Source organism: Lepisosteus oculatus, chromosome 13 (genome assembly GCF_040954835.1).
Source record: "Lepisosteus oculatus isolate fLepOcu1 chromosome 13, fLepOcu1.hap2, whole genome shotgun sequence".
In the NCBI taxonomy this organism is placed as follows: domain Eukaryota; kingdom Metazoa; phylum Chordata; class Actinopteri; order Semionotiformes; family Lepisosteidae; genus Lepisosteus; species Lepisosteus oculatus.
This window is the reverse complement of record NC_090708.1, coordinates 21,838,094-21,856,633: the sequence shown is the minus strand read 5'-3', so window position 1 is coordinate 21,856,633 and position 18,540 is coordinate 21,838,094. Positions and strand designations below refer to the sequence as shown.

General features: G+C 36.4%; 2 protein-coding genes across 3 annotated transcripts in view; both read right to left on the bottom strand.

Annotated features, from left to right (window-relative positions):
- The window catches only part of egfl6 (EGF-like-domain, multiple 6), a 101,852-nt gene extending 99,995 nt beyond the window's left edge, over window positions 1–1,857 (bottom strand). The window contains exons 1-2 of one of the 2 annotated variants that reach the window (XM_069197383.1): window positions 1,226–1,857; window positions 480–714 (exon numbers count right to left, since the gene is read on the bottom strand). In XM_069197383.1, coding sequence (XP_069053484.1) covers window positions 480–537 — 58 coding nt within the window. In that variant the 5' untranslated portion in view covers window positions 538–714; window positions 1,226–1,857. Of the gene's footprint in view, window positions 1–479 lie in introns of both variants that reach the window. The other variant, XM_069197384.1, reaches the window with a different exon arrangement.
- Window positions 1,858–1,954: 97 nt separating this feature from the next.
- On the bottom strand, window positions 1,955–17,590 carry LOC102682393 (thymosin beta 4 X-linked). The gene is made up of 6 exons (XM_006637902.3): window positions 17,582–17,590; window positions 13,776–16,865; window positions 4,778–4,914; window positions 3,607–3,672; window positions 2,552–2,664; window positions 1,955–2,421 (listed from the first exon to the last, which is right to left on the bottom strand). The coding sequence occupies exons 1-6, from the start codon at window positions 17,588–17,590 to the stop codon at window positions 2,387–2,389; spliced, it is 3,450 nt and encodes a 1,149-aa protein (XP_006637965.2). The 3' UTR covers window positions 1,955–2,386.
- Window positions 17,591–18,540: the final 950 nt, after the last annotated feature.

Genomic DNA, 18,540 nt, shown 5'->3' with positions numbered 1-18,540 from the left:
AAACGCCAAAGCAGAGTTCAGTATTTCAAGGACAGTGATGGAATACAACAACATAATAATGTTATTGTCACTGTTAATTCAATTCAGCACCCCCACTTACCCTATATGCCTGAAACAATTTATTGATTTGCTTTCTATTCAGTTTATATCCCACGGCTGTACCTTCCTTCGTGAAAATGATTTAAGAGGGATACATATGAAACATGAATCCTTCAGTTTCATGAAAGTTTTCAGATTAGGACTACGCGAATTGACAAAAACGTAAAGCTTTCTCAGAAAGTTTCTGTTGAAATATCTGTTCTGTCACCAGTTGATTAAAAAACATACAAGGAATCACATCAGAGCCCATATTAACCGTAGGAAATACAAAATGTGGTGCAGTTCTTTGTTGAAATCACTGTAGTGCTAAGCCTAAAATGCTCAACTACTACAGTTTTTCTAGGTCACCTGGCAAACGTAAAAGAAATGTGTGATCTTACGGTCGAGTTTAGCACGCAGCGACAATGTAGCTTTCGGGAGGTGGTCAGTAATCCTCATCCATTTAGGACTGTGCTCCGCGATGCAAAGCTTGCTGGTGTGTTAGTACAACAGAATCCATTTCCAGCAACGACATGTTAAATTTAAAGTGACAGGTGTTTTTTGTGGTCCGCGAAATTCCACTTTTTTTTTTCGGAGATCACTGTTGGTGGGTTCTTGTCCGCTATCTTTCGGCTGCTGCAAACAAAGCAAATGATAATTTATTGGCCCATTAATTAACGTCTTCTCCGACAGAAATGATTCAGCTGAATGTTAAGGAAAATCCATATAACGTATTTTTTTCAGTTTCATCTCTGTATTTTTCTATTAGTATTGTCAAACTTATCTTAAGGTATTCCCCTTGCTTTTTGCTTGGAACACGAAAATCCTGTACCCCAAGAAATGTTCTCGTATCCACTACAATTAGTTACAAATTCTTTCACACTTTTCTCAGATAAGCATTTATCTTTTTTTTAGTCCAAGCTTGGACTACAAATGATTAAAAATAGTACTCCGGGCTTCATAGAAAATGCCATTTTACTTGCTTCATGGACCTACCCTCCCCCCCAAAAAACGATCAGGTGACAGCAAAATGTCTATTCCAAAGCGTAGTTCTAATGAATTTGTAGTGTTCTTAAAGTTAATTTCAGAAAATCCTAACCAATTTATAAGAACACATACAACGTAAATTACAAAGATCTCACGATACCTCAGCTATGTTCTACTTAACCACACATTCTGAGCATCCCCGCTGGTCTTTGCCGTCACAAATGTTATCCCGACAGCCATGATCCAATTAGAGCAATTTAAAGGACTGGTCAAAAGCCTTTTAACTTGACGTTAAATTCGTTTCCTTTACGAATTCCAAACAATGCGGCGGTCGATCCCGTTGCACAATAGCCCGTTTCCCCACCAAGTGTTTTTCTGTCGGTTCTGAAGTGCGAATTTAATGGAATTACGATTTTCAAACTTCGAATACTTGGCTGTGCTTTTTGGGAGGACGGCGATTTCCTTGCTCTTGTCCTTAAGCAATCGCGATAAAAAAAAAGGAACTTACTGAATATTTAAAAACCATTGGGACACAAACGTGTAAATAAACCAACTTTATTCCAATATTGGTTTCCATTAGGGTTAGAGATTTAGTGCCAAAGTAGATAGTTGCTCAAACGTATTACAATAAAATCCAGAAAACCGTATGGCTTTTTTGGAAATAGGACTGGAAACTTACATTGTTTTGTTCCAATAACGTCTCGTTGCAAAATAATGAAAATACAAAGTACAGCTATCCAGAAGCCATGTATCCCAGCGAGCCTCTAGGTACAGAGAACTTAAATATTAACTCCCGAAATGCACTAAAGTGACAAAATCCTTTCTTCGTTGACATTCCATTTCCAGGTTGGAAAGAAAAAAAATCCATTAAAAGAACCACAGAGAGCAATAGGTTTTAATTTTTTATTTGCATATCAAAACAAAATGTTGTGCATTCCAAGAATTTAAATCATAAAAAATGGCACTCGATTTTTAAGCATTTTACAGATTCACGGGAAGCCATACGGTTTTCAGATGTGGAGGTGGTTCCCGGAGTAGTCAGTCACACCCTTGGTTTCTCCCTCATTGCCATGCAGATGTTCGGTACCAACAACAGGACCAAAGAAAGCCAAGACACTAGGATGGGCCGACACATCCTCCGTACAGTCAGTAGTTTTCTTTAATTGTCGCTGCAAAAGGGGCGGGGTGGAGAGCAGCAGTCATCGGTTTTCGTCAAATCACAATGCAACTTAGTTTCCTGTTACAAAGTTAAACAGCTAAAAGAGGTGAAGAAAGAAGGCAATGCTTGTGGAATGTACAGTGCATATTGGGAGGTCAGTCTTCACGATGACTCTGCTTGCTTTTCCTGTTCAATGGCTGCAAAAAAAAAAAAAGACACGGGTTGCGTTAGGGTCACAAATCAATACGTGTACGTACTGTACACCATGTGAAGCTCATTATTAAAATGATGAGACTATAACAAGCAGAGCCTTCCCAGTGATCTTACTTTCTTTTGACGGCAAAGGGTTTTTCTCTTGAGTCTCCGTCTTCTTCAGTTTGGTCTTGTCGAAGCTAGTGACCTCTTCCATGTTGGGTTTGTCAGACATTTTAGCTGGATATCTGCAGCCACAAAAGACAGAAGGAACGCGATGACTTTCACGCCCAGCCCATTACAGCCCTTCCACTCGGAAGGTGACCGATTTCGGCCGTTAACATCTCCAATTGCTTAATCACACTTCCTCATATCGCAGCCATCGTGCACCCATCTACACGCACCCAGCCCTAGAAACAGTTATATATGCATATGTAAAACCACTATTTGAATTTCATTCGTTTTTTTTACGTTAGATAGACTAGAATAAAAGACGATTCCCTGCTAAACTGTGGACACATTAAAAGGTTTCCATCACAAGAGGCTAAAGCCCCTAAAATATTTATTGCAAGCTACTTAACCTAAAATATTACCGTATTAAGTGCTTTAAAAGGTATTCATTTATATTGCATATCCTCAGAGCACAATTAATGCAGAAATCCAAGAGTCTGTTCTCCGCACACAAAAAGCTTGGGTCTGCAGTCTAAGCAAACCACCGCCCAGTTCTGCATCCTCTCGGCAGACGGCAGGTCTCTAGACAGACCACGCTACACCCGCAAGATCCTCCCTCCCCCCTTCACCAAAAACGGGGGAAAAAAAAGAAAACCCTTCAGTACACTAAATCATTTAAAATCGACCGTGGAGATCGTCTATATACAAGTCTATCCCTGAATCAAAACGGAAAAAAAAGATTGTTCTATCCTCGCAGAACTGGTCTAAATTCACAAAAGAAAGCCAACCTTTCAAGTTATTTTAGCGCAATTGTAACAGTATCAAATGCATTAAACTCTGCGAGCAGCCGTTTAAAAATATTCTGATTACTAAGAAAGAATAAGATGTAGCTATGCGTGCTCGTGGTTGGGGGGTGGGGGTAAAAAGTATTGCACTTTCTGTACTGTCCACTTTAATATGTCATTAGCATTAAAAAATAAAGCAGGTAACGAAAAGCTAGAATGTCTTTTATCACTCACCGAGGGTTGCCTGGCGTTCGGCGTAAGAAATCTCTGGGTCGGTGAAGCGGTGGACTGAGGGGAAAACTGGCGGAGCAAACCAATTATACTCTGAGATATGCAAATAAACCCCTGACGTCACCACTCCTATCGGCAGAACAGACTGATCTTTGCCAGTCTTTATAAATATACACAACATTTTTCATTTTGAAATCGACGATAAGCGAGGTATGTCTGCCATATGCAAGAAAGATGAAGTAGGGATATAAAGCTGATTAAAACAATGCTTATTAGGTGTCAATAATCAGGTCTCGCCATTGTTCCGTCAATATGCTGTCAACAGCGACACCTTGTGTCTGTAGTGATTTTGTTAATGGTAAACCCCTGTCATGTGCTTTTCATGATTACCTTATACCGTAGTTAGCTTTTAGATTTTTTCAATCCACATTATTAAGTTGATTACCTTCTATTTTAAAATTATTGCTGTCTTTAATTTTTTGGGTGACCCGAAACACGTGTTCGAATATATTCTATGGTGGTGACGGCAAAAAGCAAATTGATTTATTTCGTTTGTGTTAGAAATCTTTACACAGATTGAAATATGACAGAAGACAAAAGAATTGTGATGCCTCAATGAAAAAGAAAAGTGATTCTGGTGAATCACTGCATCAGGTGATTCTGCATCAAGGAAACTTTAAACAAATCTTTAACTTTAAGATAATAAAAATAAAAAAAACGTAGCTAAATCTTAACGTTCTTCTCACCACAGAACTGTTGGTGCTGTACTGTAAAAAACAAGAAAATTATCTGGGCCTTCTTTACTATACTGTACCAGAGCTACACGAAAAGGCAGAAAAAGCAGCTTCTGTCTCACTCAGCCTTTTTCAGTGAATTAGTTCAAATCAGTGAACCAATCAAATTCCAGCAATCATTTAATGTCTTTTTCCATCACGTTTACCTTATGAAATGCAAAGTGTTTTTTAAAAAATTGGTTTACAATCCCCACTACTGTTTCACTGAAGTGTACTTTGGAAAATTATTGTTTTTATCCATAACACAATTATGTAGGAGAATGGAAAAGGAACCTATGATATAAGAATCGTGTTCTTTATCTTAGCTGAAGGTATTTGTTGAACCCCAACATCATTCTCAACCTTCAATGGGTCAGAGAGCACCGGAGTGTCCAGCTCACTGATGAATGCCATTGGAAGACAGCAAGTGTGGAGATGCTGTGGAGAGGTTAAGTTCACTGTTACTGGTCAAGCTGATCCACTGAGCCACTCGAAGCATGATGATGTGGCGAGGAATCCTCTTTACCACAGGAATGCCCTTAGTGCAGATTGAGAGCTCATCTTACTGCTCAGCAGAACATTGGCAGAGTCCTTGAGTCAACAGTTTTTCATTTCATGCACACCAATCCTGGAAGTGCTGATTCTCCTGCAGGACAACACTGTGCTAGGACTACAATGGCAGCTGCACAACACAAGCAGAAGCTGGTCAGGCCTACGTCTCAACGCTTCCAGGATTGTACAAATGGTCTGGGAGGCCATCTGCAATTCTAGCTATGTAATGCTTTTGTTTTAAAGTTGTGTTAAGTTTCTTATTGAAAATGTATTGTGTTTCTTGGATCTATTTCCTCTGTGATGGTGTTTGCGGTCTATGTTTAAAATTTGTAACTAAATCCATTAGACCTAAGCATTGCTTTTCACCTGTGTATCAGCTTAGCTTGTGAAAAGTGTGTTGATCTGTGATAGGCGTACTTGGCAGGGTGATTCTTACCTGACTGCATAGTGATGCCTACAGTACCTAGTGCAATCACACAGTTTTGTTCACTGCCGATTCTTCAGTCACCATGTAGGCCCCCTCATTGTTATGTGCAATGTAAAAAGAATGAACTTTCCAGACAACAATACCTTAGGGAGTAAGTGTACACGTCTTCATTTCCCTGTCAGAACTTGACTATAGTTGACGCTAAACATCACCTGTCAGCTTGAAATAATAAGTAGTCATTTTTCTCTTTTTAACTTTTTTAAATTCTTCTTTCAGCTTTTTTAGTCCATTTTCCTATGTGGTTTGTCAGGGTTAACAGCTGATGAGAAATGGATATAAACCATTTGAAACATAGGGACTGGTCCATCTCTGACCCATGATGCCTCCTCTCACCTTTTCAAACTGTACCTTTGATTCCTGCCATGTTCGTGCCTCATGTGTGTCCGTAACCCAGAAACTGATATCAAAAGCAATGCCCACCTGACATCTCTAATTACAAGACCTCAGATCACAAGTGGCTTAAACTGAACCTCTTCCCTGTTCAAGCATGTGGCATTGCGGGACTTGACTTATCTGCTGTGATCGCTTGTGTTGCATCTTGAACTGTATTTTTTGTATTGAACACATAGTTTATTAGACTAAACAAGCTTTTTTTTTTCAATAGCCGTTAAGTTCACAATTACTTTATTTAAAATGCAAATATATCTTATCAGTGCATTTGTTGACAGATCCTGATCCACTTTTGATACAGTCAATGCTTGCCAGGGAGAAGTTAAATAGCTTTTAATAAGTGTTATATACTGTATATACACAAAGAAATAGATGGGCTAAGGGAAGGAGACAATATAGCTGAAGCTTATGACCTCTGGACATTTTTCAGTAAATTTCCAGATAATTGTGCACCCATAATGGTAAAGCATTATTAAGGTTAGTCAGGTTAGTCATTTTACAACAGTGCTATAACTTAGTGTATCTAATGCAGAGGACACACAGTACCTCATCATCTTTCAAAGTACACTCTCTTATTTTGTGAACCATTTAGGATATGAACACACTGTAAGCGTGTAAGAAAGGCAAACAGAAAGATGCAATCTAGCTTATCAAGTTTGTTTAATTGCTAATAACTAAGCAAGATAATCAATCCAAGAATTGCTTTCAGCTGTTTCTTGAAAGGAGCTGGAGTTTCAACAACATGGCTGCATACCATGTTCCAAACTCCCACAACTCTTGACATATAAAATGATCTTCTGTTCTCAGTTTTTACAAATTCCATTGTAAATATTATAGGTCAATGGTGACAATCAGTTTTTATTGTTTTCATTAAACTCTGTTTTAATGTAAACACTCTGTTAAATTGTGCCCTACAGCAATCTCTTCCATGTTCTAATTGTACAGTATGTGATTCAATAAACGGTGTTTATATGCTTTGTAATGTAACTGAAATTGTCAGTTCAGTGCAGGGTTTGTTTATAAAGATTTATGCCATTCAGATGTATAATGCTTTCTTTCTGTCAATTTTTACTTTAACCATTTCAGTATTTGGAAAATGTTCTTCATCAGGTAAAATAGACCTAAAGTATGTATATATATGAACTAAAAAGATAAAAGTTATTGTTTCTGTTGTTTTTTTTCAGTGAAGTGCATGGAAAGTCTTGTTGTGCATTTGGACATACTCCTTTTCACTTCAGCTTGAAGTTACTATACTAACAAAATTAAATATTGAACCACAGAATGTGCCTTTGTTATTTTGGTTCCTTGTTCTTGTGCAGTTTTCGAATTTCTTTACAAAGGAAAAAAAAAAAGGAAATCCTCAGCCCAAGTCAAATCGGATTCTGAACCAGAAATTATTTGTTGCATTTTATTTTGTTAATATTATCGATCTGTGATCACACCTGCCATTGAAAATATAGAAATTTTCATTATCTTTGTATAGTTTGCCTCTTATTTTTTTAAATAAACTCTGCAACATTTTATGGCTGTCCTACATTTATTTTATATATCAACAAAGGAAGATTCTGCTTATGACACGCTAGATGGAATTGTGGGTTGATAAGTCTATGAAATCCACACATGTTAACAACAAAAACATTCCACTGTGCAAAGGAGTGTCAGGATTGCAGTTGCTATCTCCTACAGAAAGGATGCCTAGAGGGGATCAAAGGAGATCAAGAGACGACCCAGAATGGTCTTCATTCCTCTCCACCTCACAAAACACATAGGCCAGAACAAAATAGCAAGGAAAGGAGCTACAGTATGTGCCGTAAATCAAAATCTGACAGGTTGGCATGAATGTGCTTGAAATAATGTAGCTTCATTTTACAGATAAATATGAGAATTTAAACTCTGTGAAGACCATTGTATGTTGAAGATAAAGTATTTGATCAATATGAGCCACTTTGGAAGAGGAAGTTTAGATGTCTTCTTCGTGAATTAGATCTGGGGTGTGGTGAAAAAATATTTTTTATTAAATGTAAAGACACAGCATGTGCATGTATATTTCTATAGTGAACCCATTTAATCCCAGATTAAAAGCTTTTTAGGTAAAATCATGCCCAAAATTGAATGGTCAGCTTTCACTTCTCAGGTTAAAAGGACCTCAGCAGTAAAACACCAACTGGTGGTTTCTACACATCTCTGTCATGTCTTCAGTCAAAACATACAGCAGCATTCTTGCAATACTGGCAGCTGAGAAAGGCTCATCCTTTCACAAATGATGCTGAGTCTGTCTCAGTCACACAGCTTGTACATTACACACAACAGCTTTATTTCAAATGAGTAGTCCAATTTAAAAAAACATTTTATTCCTTTAAAGATGTATCTTTTTTTGTCTCATAAGAGAAACAAATCCCTCTGGAAAAGTCCCTTCACGTCTGTAAACAGGAATCACCTGGTGTTTTTTTCTTCTGAACCTTCCCTTAATATCTAGCAAATTAAAAGGATGTTACTGTCTCAAAGCCGTGACATGACATGATATAAACCTTTTATTCCCACATACGTTAGTGCAATATGGCAACAACAGGTCTCACAATACATACCATGGTTTTTCTTTTTTAAACAGCCTTTGAAAATTAAAAGGAAACTCCACTTTCCATTTTAAAAGGAGAATTCACTTTGCACTTGATTTGGTTATATTAAATCTAGATAAATGCAGACAGAAATAGTTCTATATATTGATTGTTTATCAATACTGCTCTTCAGGCACAAGTGTTATCTTTGACATTTTATGTTAAGTTCAGAATTCCACAGATCCAAGTGTGGATCTTGATCTTTGTTCCATGAGACTATAAAAAGTAGCAATACATGCAATTTTTTAAATTGTCTTCAGCTTCATCTTTACTTTAGTTTCTTTCTTAATATTGGCTAAACTGTAATTGGCTAGAAAATTATTTGAAATATGCATTAATTCTTAAAACCAATCAGACCAATATATCTTTTGTTCCTAATCATTTGATTAATTATTGGTAACGTAACACTACTAATGTTAATCTTTTTGTATTTTATTGACTTTTCTCCAAATTTGCCGCTACAAAAATAAAGTTATAATATTTCTGTTTGTTAAAATACTCGTTTACAACATTGTTGTTTACAACATTTCTACAACATTGGTTGTAGAAATTTAAGTATTAATATTTGAGGTTACACTGACATCTAGCGTAAATATTTTGTAATGCAAGGAAGTTTAGTTTTACTTCTGAACACAATGAGGGCACTTTATAACACAGATATATAATTTTTAATTACTTTAATTAAATTTAATTATGAATGTCAAATTAATACAGACCTCGACAGATAGTTATTAAGACGGGGATGGAAAAACCATGGAAAATCAAAATAATAGAAATGTAGTTTCAGCTTATGCAAAAATAAATGTTTTTCAGAAGCTTAAGGTAAAATCACTTTATTGGCCATATATAATTAGATTTTTTCTTTTCACATTTGTTTTACAGAATTTATTTTCAGAATTTGTCTTTTCGTATACCCCAGCTTACTCTCCATGAGAGACACAGACAGGGAGAGAAGCTTGGGGTCAGAGCGCAGGGTCAGCCATTTATACGGCATCCCTGGAGCAGTTGGGGTTAAGGGGCTTGCTCAAGGGCCCAAAGGTGCAAGAATCCTCTGCCGGCCGCGGGATACAAACCAACAACCTTCCAGCCACCGCCTGTTGTGAATCTTTGTTTATACCTATGAAGCACACTAGCTGTGTGCTGCATCACAGAATTAATGTGTTAACCTGTATAACAAAATGTGAAATACATTTTATTATGACTTTATGAGTGTGTCTTCTACTGCAGGAAGCTGCAAATAACTGTAGCCTTTAGTCAGAGTCTTGTATGGTACTGTTCGTTGTGTGCACCAGAGACAGGAAGTGGAAGAGTATCACACACTACCATTGCGATGTTCTAGTATTATGTTTAGAGTGAGCTCCAATAGTGGCATAGAAGCATCTATGGACTGATTTACTTGAACAAGAAAGCAAAACTTCCCTATCTTATCAGTAGTGTAAAGAGGTTGTTAAATGTCAAACATATAAAACAGAATTCACTAAAACTTGTGCAGCCATTTTCTATAGAGGCTGGTTTATCTTTTAGAAATGTCATTCATTCTTAAATTTATTTCATGGAGTTTTGTTAAAAAAATGAATTTTTGAATATAAACCGTACTGAGTTTGAGTTAAATACTGTGTTTATTTTTTGTATGTTACTTTCAATATTCCACAAGAGTTACATTATGAAATTGTCCATAATCTCAATCATTAGCCACTCTTTCTTATACATAACATTATAAAGTTATTAGTTATTGTAGGAAAACCCCTGAAATATGATATACAGTGGTGTGAAAAAGTGTTTGCCCCCTTCCTGATTTCTTATTTTTTTGCATGTTTGTCACACTGAAATGTTTCAGACCATCAAACAAATTGAAATATTAGACAAAGATAACACAAGTAAACACAAAATGCAGTTTTTAAATGAAAGTTTTTATTATTAAGGGAAAAAAAATCCAAACCTACATGGCCCTGTGTGAAAAAGTGATTGCCCTCTAAACCTAATAACTGGTTGGGCCACCCTTAGCAGCAACAACTGCAATCAAGCGTTTGTGATAACTGGCAATGAGTCTTTTACAGCGCTGTGGAGGAATTTTGGCCAACTCATCTTTGCAGAATTGTTGTAATTCAGCCACATTGGAGGGTTTTCGAGCCTTAACCGCTTTTTTAAGGTCATGCCACAACATCTCAATCGGATTCAGGTCAGGACTTTGACTACTGTAGGCCACTCCAAAGTCTTAATTTTGTTTTTCTTAAGCCATTCAAAGGTGGACTTGCTGGTGTGTTTTGGATCATTGTCCTGCTGCAGAACCCAGGTGTGCTTCAACTTGAGGTAACGAACAGATGGCCGGACATTCTCCTTCAGGATTTTTTGGTAGACAGCAGAATTCACGGTTTACCATTTACCACAGCAAGTCTTCCAGGTCTTGAAGCAGCAAAACAGCACCAGACCATCACAGTACCATCACCATATTTTACTGTTGCTATGATGTTCCTTTTCTGAAATGCTGTGTTACTTTTACGCCAGATGTAATGGGACACACACCTTCCAAAAAGTTCAACTTTTGTCTCGTCAGTCCACAGAGTATTTTCCCCAAAGTCTTGGGGATCATCAAGATGTTTTCTGGCAAAACTGAGAGGAGCCTTTATGTTCTTTTTGCTCAGCAGTGGTTTTCGTCTTGGAACTCTGCCATACAGGCCATTTTTGCCCAGTCTCTTTCTTATGGTGGAGTCATGAACACTGACCTTAACTGAGGCAAGTGAAGCCTGCAGTTCTTTGGATGTTGTTGTGGGTTTTTTTCTGACCTCTTGGATGAGTCGTCGCTGCGCTCTTGGGGTAGTTTTGGTCGGCCGGCCACTCCTGGGAAGGTTCCCCACTGTTCCATGTTTTCGCCATTTGTGGATAATGGCTCTCACTGTGGTTCGCTGGAGTCCCAAAGCTTTAGGAATGGCTTTATAACCTTTTCCAGACTGATAAATCTCAATTACTCTGTTTCTCATTTGTTCCTGAATTTCTTTGGATCACAGCATGATGTCTAGCTTTTGAGAATCTTTTGGTCTACTTCACTTTGTCAGGCAGGTCCTATTTAAGTGATTTCTTGATTGAGAACAGGTGTGGCAGTAATCAGGCCTGGGTGTGGCTAGAGAAATTGAACTCAGCTTTCCAAAGATGTGATAAACCACAGTTGATTTATGTTTTAATGGGGGGGCAATCACTTTTTCACACAGGGCCATGTAGGTTTGGATTTTTTTTCCCTTAATAATAAAAACCTTCATTTAAAAATTGCATTTTGTGTTTACTTGTGTTATTTTTGTCTAATATTTCAATTTGTTTGATGATCTGAAAAATTTCAGTGTGACAAACATGCAAAAAAATAAGAAATCAGGAAGGGGGCAAACACTTTTTCACACCACTGTAGATATGCTATGTGTAATTATAGTTGTTATGCTTCATTACACATACTGTGTTATTAACAGTATATACACAGTATACACATATCCAGAGTATACAATATTTTGTCTCAGATTTAAATAAATGACAAAATTTAGATGATGGAATTTTAGCTGTTACTTGAGCAGAATCAGTTACTTTTAAAATATGCTTCTGAACACTAACCTATATTAAAACCAGCAATGGAAGCTGAAAACGACACATTTTGTCACACAACACACTTTTCTGATGTTGATGTCTCCATTTTTGAAATGTCTAAAATTCTGTTTAGGCTGAATTTCTTCAAATAGTCATAAAACAATTACTTAATTAAAAATTACTCAATTTATCAGTGGTTAGATTATTCTTTTAAAGCTCATCCATTTCCATCCATTGAACATAATTCATCCATTTAAAGAGTTTTAAATAAGCATGCACTAATCAGTTTAAAAACAATCATCACCAAACATCCATATTATTATTCACATACTGCATTTTGTGGTCAGGGTCTGGGTTAGAGCTGGTGATGTAACTGTTATTATGATTATGATAAACATTAGGAGTACATTAGGGATTTAAAGATGTACAGACACACTATATCTAAAGCTTTATAGTCGAGGCTGGCATTGAATTTGTGTGTAAAGAACAGACCCTTGGATCCACAAATACTCCTGAACAAGTTTTGAGGTGAATAATTGAGAACATACTTTGGTAACACAGAATACTACAGTATCAGCATTCTATAAAGTTTCCTCAATATTGGTTTTCATGTCTTCTTTGTGTTATACAACTGCTTTTAATTTGGCAAAAATGAATAGTAGCATTCAAACCATAGGACAAAAACATAATTTTAGGTTTAACTAAAGCAATTTTATTAATTTATTTTAACTCTTTTATCCACCAAAAGAACATAAGAAATGACAAGATTGGTCATTGGAAATTGATGCACATAAAATCTACAAAACAGTACAAATGATTCAGACAGAGAGAAATTAGATTGCTAAAGCATTGCATTATTATGTCTTCACAGGACAAAAGTGCAATTTCTATGGACAATATTATATTTATTGCATTACAAAATAATCATCATAATAAAGGTTAACATGCTATCTTTCTCATTAAGATATTATTCTTAATTTTATTAATGAATTAGTTAATTATAGAAAAAAATAGCATGCATTTTATAAACATCACTTCATGGGACATACTGTATGGTTCAGCTCTTGAAGTGTGTTTGAGGATGATATTATTAATTAATTTTGTGCTTTGTATTATTTATTATATTTCTGTATCCATAATCTTTCTTTGCTCTGTTAGGCACTTCAGATGGTCCCAGTGAAACTTTTGAGCTGACTGGAAGTGTGTTATGTGCCTTTGAATACTCAAACGAAAAAAAAAATATTTGGAAAAAAAGAGACAGTGCAACTATAAACAACTTTACCAGTTATTCTTTGCCAGTCTATCATCAACAGGTTATAATAACTTATTCCCGAATCTTTACAGCTGCTGTACGCTGCCAATGTGGCACCTTTGGCAAATGCAAATGGGGCTTAAATTTAGCTTTACCTTTCCAAGGTCCGAAGACTGGATGAAAATGCAACGACAGACCCAAAATGTACTTAAACATCTTGGATCCATATGTAGTCACACAGCCAGAGAATATCTCTTGTCATCTGCAAAGACCTTCCGGCCAATTCTGAAGCTGAATTCTTTAAACAACTTAACTAGGCCACATGATGCCGAAGAGAGTGCTTTTAGATCATTGTCATCTAATAAGCTCAAATAAGTTACTTGAAACAGCGTACACTGGTGTTTTAAATTGGAAACACCATGAAGCCTCTAGCTGCATACAGTGCAAATTTCTTCTGCAAGAGGTATTGTTAGCCATCATAAATGTCTGTGAGTCTGATATGTTCACCATTCATAATCTCTAGTAACCAGTCTTTATCGGGAGGTGAAATAGCTTGTATAGAGCTTATTATACACAGCCTGGTGTTCCACTCTTATGATATTTCTCAGACAATGCCAGAACCATTTTTCCGCATGAGGATTTGTGGGCCACTCAAGGATGGTCTTCCTGCACAACCTTTTCCTTAAGCGGAAAAACTGAGAATGCTTCAGCACTGGCTCTAACAGAACCAGCACGATAACGTCCGTGTTGTCATCCAGCAGCCGCTGGTGTGCGAGGTAAAAGGCTATTTTAAAGGTCCCACTCTTCACATACCCTTCAGTCAGCACGAACACTGTCTTTCGACTCTGCTTGATGCTCTGAGACAGGTTGTCTATGACAGGTGCGCCGGGGTGCCAGTCTCGTTCCTCCAGACAAATTGGGAATAGTTTTTCTCCGTTTTCCTCCAGCTGGACTCGGAGATGATTCAGAACCCAGTCTGAAACAACTGGGTCTTTAGTATCGTAGGTGATGAAAGCATCATAGATGCTCTCTGTGGATTTCAGGTAATGGTAACCCTTCATTTTTGCTTTAAGATAGTGACAAATATACCAAGCATCCCAGTAAAACAAATGCATAGTAAGAGCAGCAGTCATAGTAAACAAAATAAAAAAGGAAGACAGAAAAGAAAATTTTGCTGCTTTGCTGTCATCAATACATTCTTTAAGGTCAAAATATATAATTCCAATTCCTTTTCTGTTTGCTGGCATTGCACAGCTTACATCTGTGGCCAGCAATGGTATATCAACATCATTTGTTTCAATCCACAAAATGAATTCTAACAATTCACAGGTACATTGGAAGGGGTTACCTTTTAGAGACAGTACCTCCAAGTAGTTGTCTGGTCCAGAGAGGAAAGTTGACTGGTTTATAAGCCTTAGTTTATTGTGACTTAAATCAAGGATTAAAAGGCTCTTTGCACCCCGTAGAAAGCCATCAAAGAGATGAGTAATCCTATTGTAACTCAAGTTAAGAATCTGAAGTGTTTTTGTGTAGTTTGTAAGATCTGCTGACACTTTAGTCAACTTGTTATGCTGTAGATCCAAAACTTTCAGTTGCCTTAAATGTTTAAGCTCTTCCCAATCAAAACAAGTAAGTTCATTATGACTTAAACAAAGTTTACTTATATTTTGTGGCAAGCTGGCATAGACCGTAGATGGTATCTTGTTAAGCTTGTTATAAGATATGTCAAGGTATGACAAATTAGTAAGATTTTCAAAAAGCCTAATATAGGAACCATCATTCTTTTTCCACAGCTTATCCAATCGGTTGCCTTGGAACTGAAGCTCTTCCAGGGACTCACTGATCATCTCTTTTGTTGTTAACGTAAATATTTCATTCCAGCTCAGGTTCAGCACTTTCAGAAACTGGAGATGTTTTAAGAAGGCTAAATTGTGTGTCACCCCTGATACCGCAAAATAGTGAGGATTGAAACTGAGATCCAACACTTCCAGCTCCTTTAACTCTGTAAATGCATAATCATAGGCTAAGTCAATCTTGTTATAGGTCAGGTCTAGGTACTTTAGTTTTGGAAGCTTTATGAATTCAGTGCCGTTCAAAGCAGCCGCGACACCATTTTTTGAGAGGTTAAGACAGGAGATTTTCTCAAAGCCTTCAAATTGCTCTGGGGAAATGAAAAAGATGTTATTTGAACTAAGATCTAAGACTTCACCATAAACAAAGCATTCGTGTTTAACAAGTAGATGAGATAATTCATAATCAATCTCTTGATCCCCAGAGATGTAATTTCCCACAAGTGGAGATTTGTAGAAAACTTGCTCATTTTGTTCTCTTATGCCAGAGAAAATATATTTGTCCTGCGACACAGGTGCAAGTCTGTTTTCTGATAAATACACCAGTTTCAAGTTAGAAAATTTCAAAAATACTGACAAATTTGTGTGCACAATAAAATTCGTACCCAGATTTATCACAGAAAGATTTTTTAGATTAAATAGTGGACTTAAATCATTGTGGTGTATTTCGCGGAATACATATCCTGCAATGAGTAAAGTTTGAAGAGATTTCAACTTTGAAAAGTTAGGTGAAATTCTAAGAGTCTGAGGATAGGCCTTCAAGTCATAGTTGAAAGACAAGTCAATCTTTTCCAGCAGTGGTAAATAGTTTAAAAATGAGCCGCCAGCAATTGCTCCTGATAAAAAATTAAATGACAGATAGAGAGATTTAAGGTTATGAAAATTTGAAAACCAAGAACTTTTTAGGATTTTGAGACAATTCCCAGACAAATGCAGTTGTTTAAGGTTCCAAAGATTTTCAAAAGCCTTAGAATGAATCTCAATGGAAACATTAATACAGGGCTCACAGGGAAATGGGGCGTTGTGACATCTAGGGCAGTTGCCAGACAGGACAAGGACTTTCAGTTCTGTAAGGTTTTTAAAGTCATGCTCACGAATACATTGAATTCGATTAGAACTGAGATTCAGCATTTGTAGAGATCTTGGCAGCTGTTGAGGAACATAAGTTAAGTTGTTAAAAGACAATGATAAAATTTGTAATTTATTAAGATGTGCAAAGCTTTCATTATCTATATCTAAAATGTTATTGCAACGATTCCAGAAGTAGCAGTTTTTGTCCAGATAGATTTCTGTAAGATTTTCCACCTTAGAGAAACTATTTTTACTGATTTTGATGATGCTATTGACTTTCAGACTAAGAATTTGCAGTCCAGATGGGAGCTCCTCTGGAATCCTATAGAGAGAGTTGCCATCTAAAAACAGCTCCTGCAGTTTTGATAAATTAGAGAATGTTCCTTTAGTGATTTGTACTTCACCTTCGTCCCGATTCCAGTTGAAGTTTAGCATTGTGAGGTTTAGGAGATTCTTGAAAGACCAAGAGGAAATATTATGTATCCTGTTTTCTGAAAGCAGCAGTTTTGTAGCATTTCCAGGAATATCTATAGGCACGTCCTTGAGCTGACGGCCACTGCAGTCGAAAATTATGTCACTGGAATTTTGGTTTACCTTGACATCACATGGAAGTTTCCTTGAAATCCACCGATATGCTACAATTTCAAAAACACAGCAAAATAAACCCAGGAAGAACAGGAGGTGCCAATGGAAGTGAGGAGATACCTAAAACAACAAAAATGTTATATTTTCTTTCTAACTAAAAATCAACCATAATATATAAGATACAATGCATGTGACTTATTCAAACATGCCGCCTGTTTTTATAACAGATTCTTAATACTGGAGTAATACTTAGAAGGGGAAAAAAAAACTCCACCCTTCTACATGGGTAAGAATTGACCAATTACCAAATATTGCAGCAGTTGTTGTAGCACTTTGGTTGCTATTACAGGAATTTGGGTTAGTTTCCCCTTAAAAAAAAGAAAATGAGTTTGATTGAGAAGCAGTAGACTTGCTTGTTAGTTGGTTTAACAGGAGATGAAAGCTTAAGAATTGTAGGCATATAAAAATTTGTAGAAGCTCAAGATAAAAATGTCATATTTAACTCGTAAAAGTGGCACGTAGATTCTAATAATTTCGTTCACAGAATAAAATAAACCTAATCTTTTCTCAATATTTGGCATAAAGTATAATGAAAACATATCATACTTATTGAACTTCAGGGAAATCAGCTTTGAAATACTGCAAATTTCAGCCAAATGGCTGAAATCATTCATAAACATTGTACTGTATATTGCAAGCCTTCCTATATTCAAAACAGAATTTGAAATCACACACTTACAGACTACCTATCCTATTTCAAAACATGCACTTTCCATCAGAAGATGTATAAAGCTTAGTTTGGATAAAGAACAAGAAAATTATCATGAGTATTTTGCAATTTTCATGTTTGGTTATATTCCATATAAAATACTGAAATGTTTCGTCAATGAACTTGTTTTACAATCAATTTAAACTCCTACAAATAAATATACTGTTTAGACATAAAGAGCTGTGGTTTTCTGTATTTTAGTATCACACGTATTGAAGAGATAAGATCCCATTCTCTTTTCTGACTGTTTTCTCCCACACTGTGCTTTAACGGAAACCTACTGTACAAGATATTTGCAGAAAGCTCCCAGGATACTGGCAACAGATTCCCTGGCAATCCCTTGTTCAGGAATCAATCTGGTTTCCCACTGTAAGGAAACGCAAAATAGAAGATTCCCCTACTTTCAGAATGTCCTTTTTTTGCTCCCAAAAGCTGCAGTTTTCTACTGGCTCACAGGATAATGTCTGTATGTGCTTATTCCATGTGATACCTACAGTGTTTGTTTTCAGATTTTCAGTTCCCAATACTAGATTTCTCACTCCATGAACTACAAGGTCTTCAAATGGTGGCAAATATTCAATAGTGTAATTCAAAACAAAACTAATGAAAATGTTGATGATTTAGATTTACACAAATGAACATGGATAGACACAAATGAAGTCCTATGTACTAAGCCTTCTACCCCTCTTCTTTTTTAATTTTACATTCATCTCAGACTTCGTAGTAATTCACTGCACTGGATCTATATTATAACATTGCTGTATGTTGATAAATGTCTGCAGTGTTGAGCTATATTTAAACAGTACTATCACGTTCTGTTGGTGAACAGATTAAGATTCTAATCGAGTGCTTTCTGTACATGCCAAAAAAAATGCATTGTGGGTGTTTAATTATTTAATATTAAAAAATGAACAACAGGCTTGCAATTTTATCAAATAAATGAGTATTACACAGATCATATTTAAAAAAATAAAAGACTAGATCTTATTATTATTTTTATTCGAATCTGAAGTTTTTGTAGTAGTG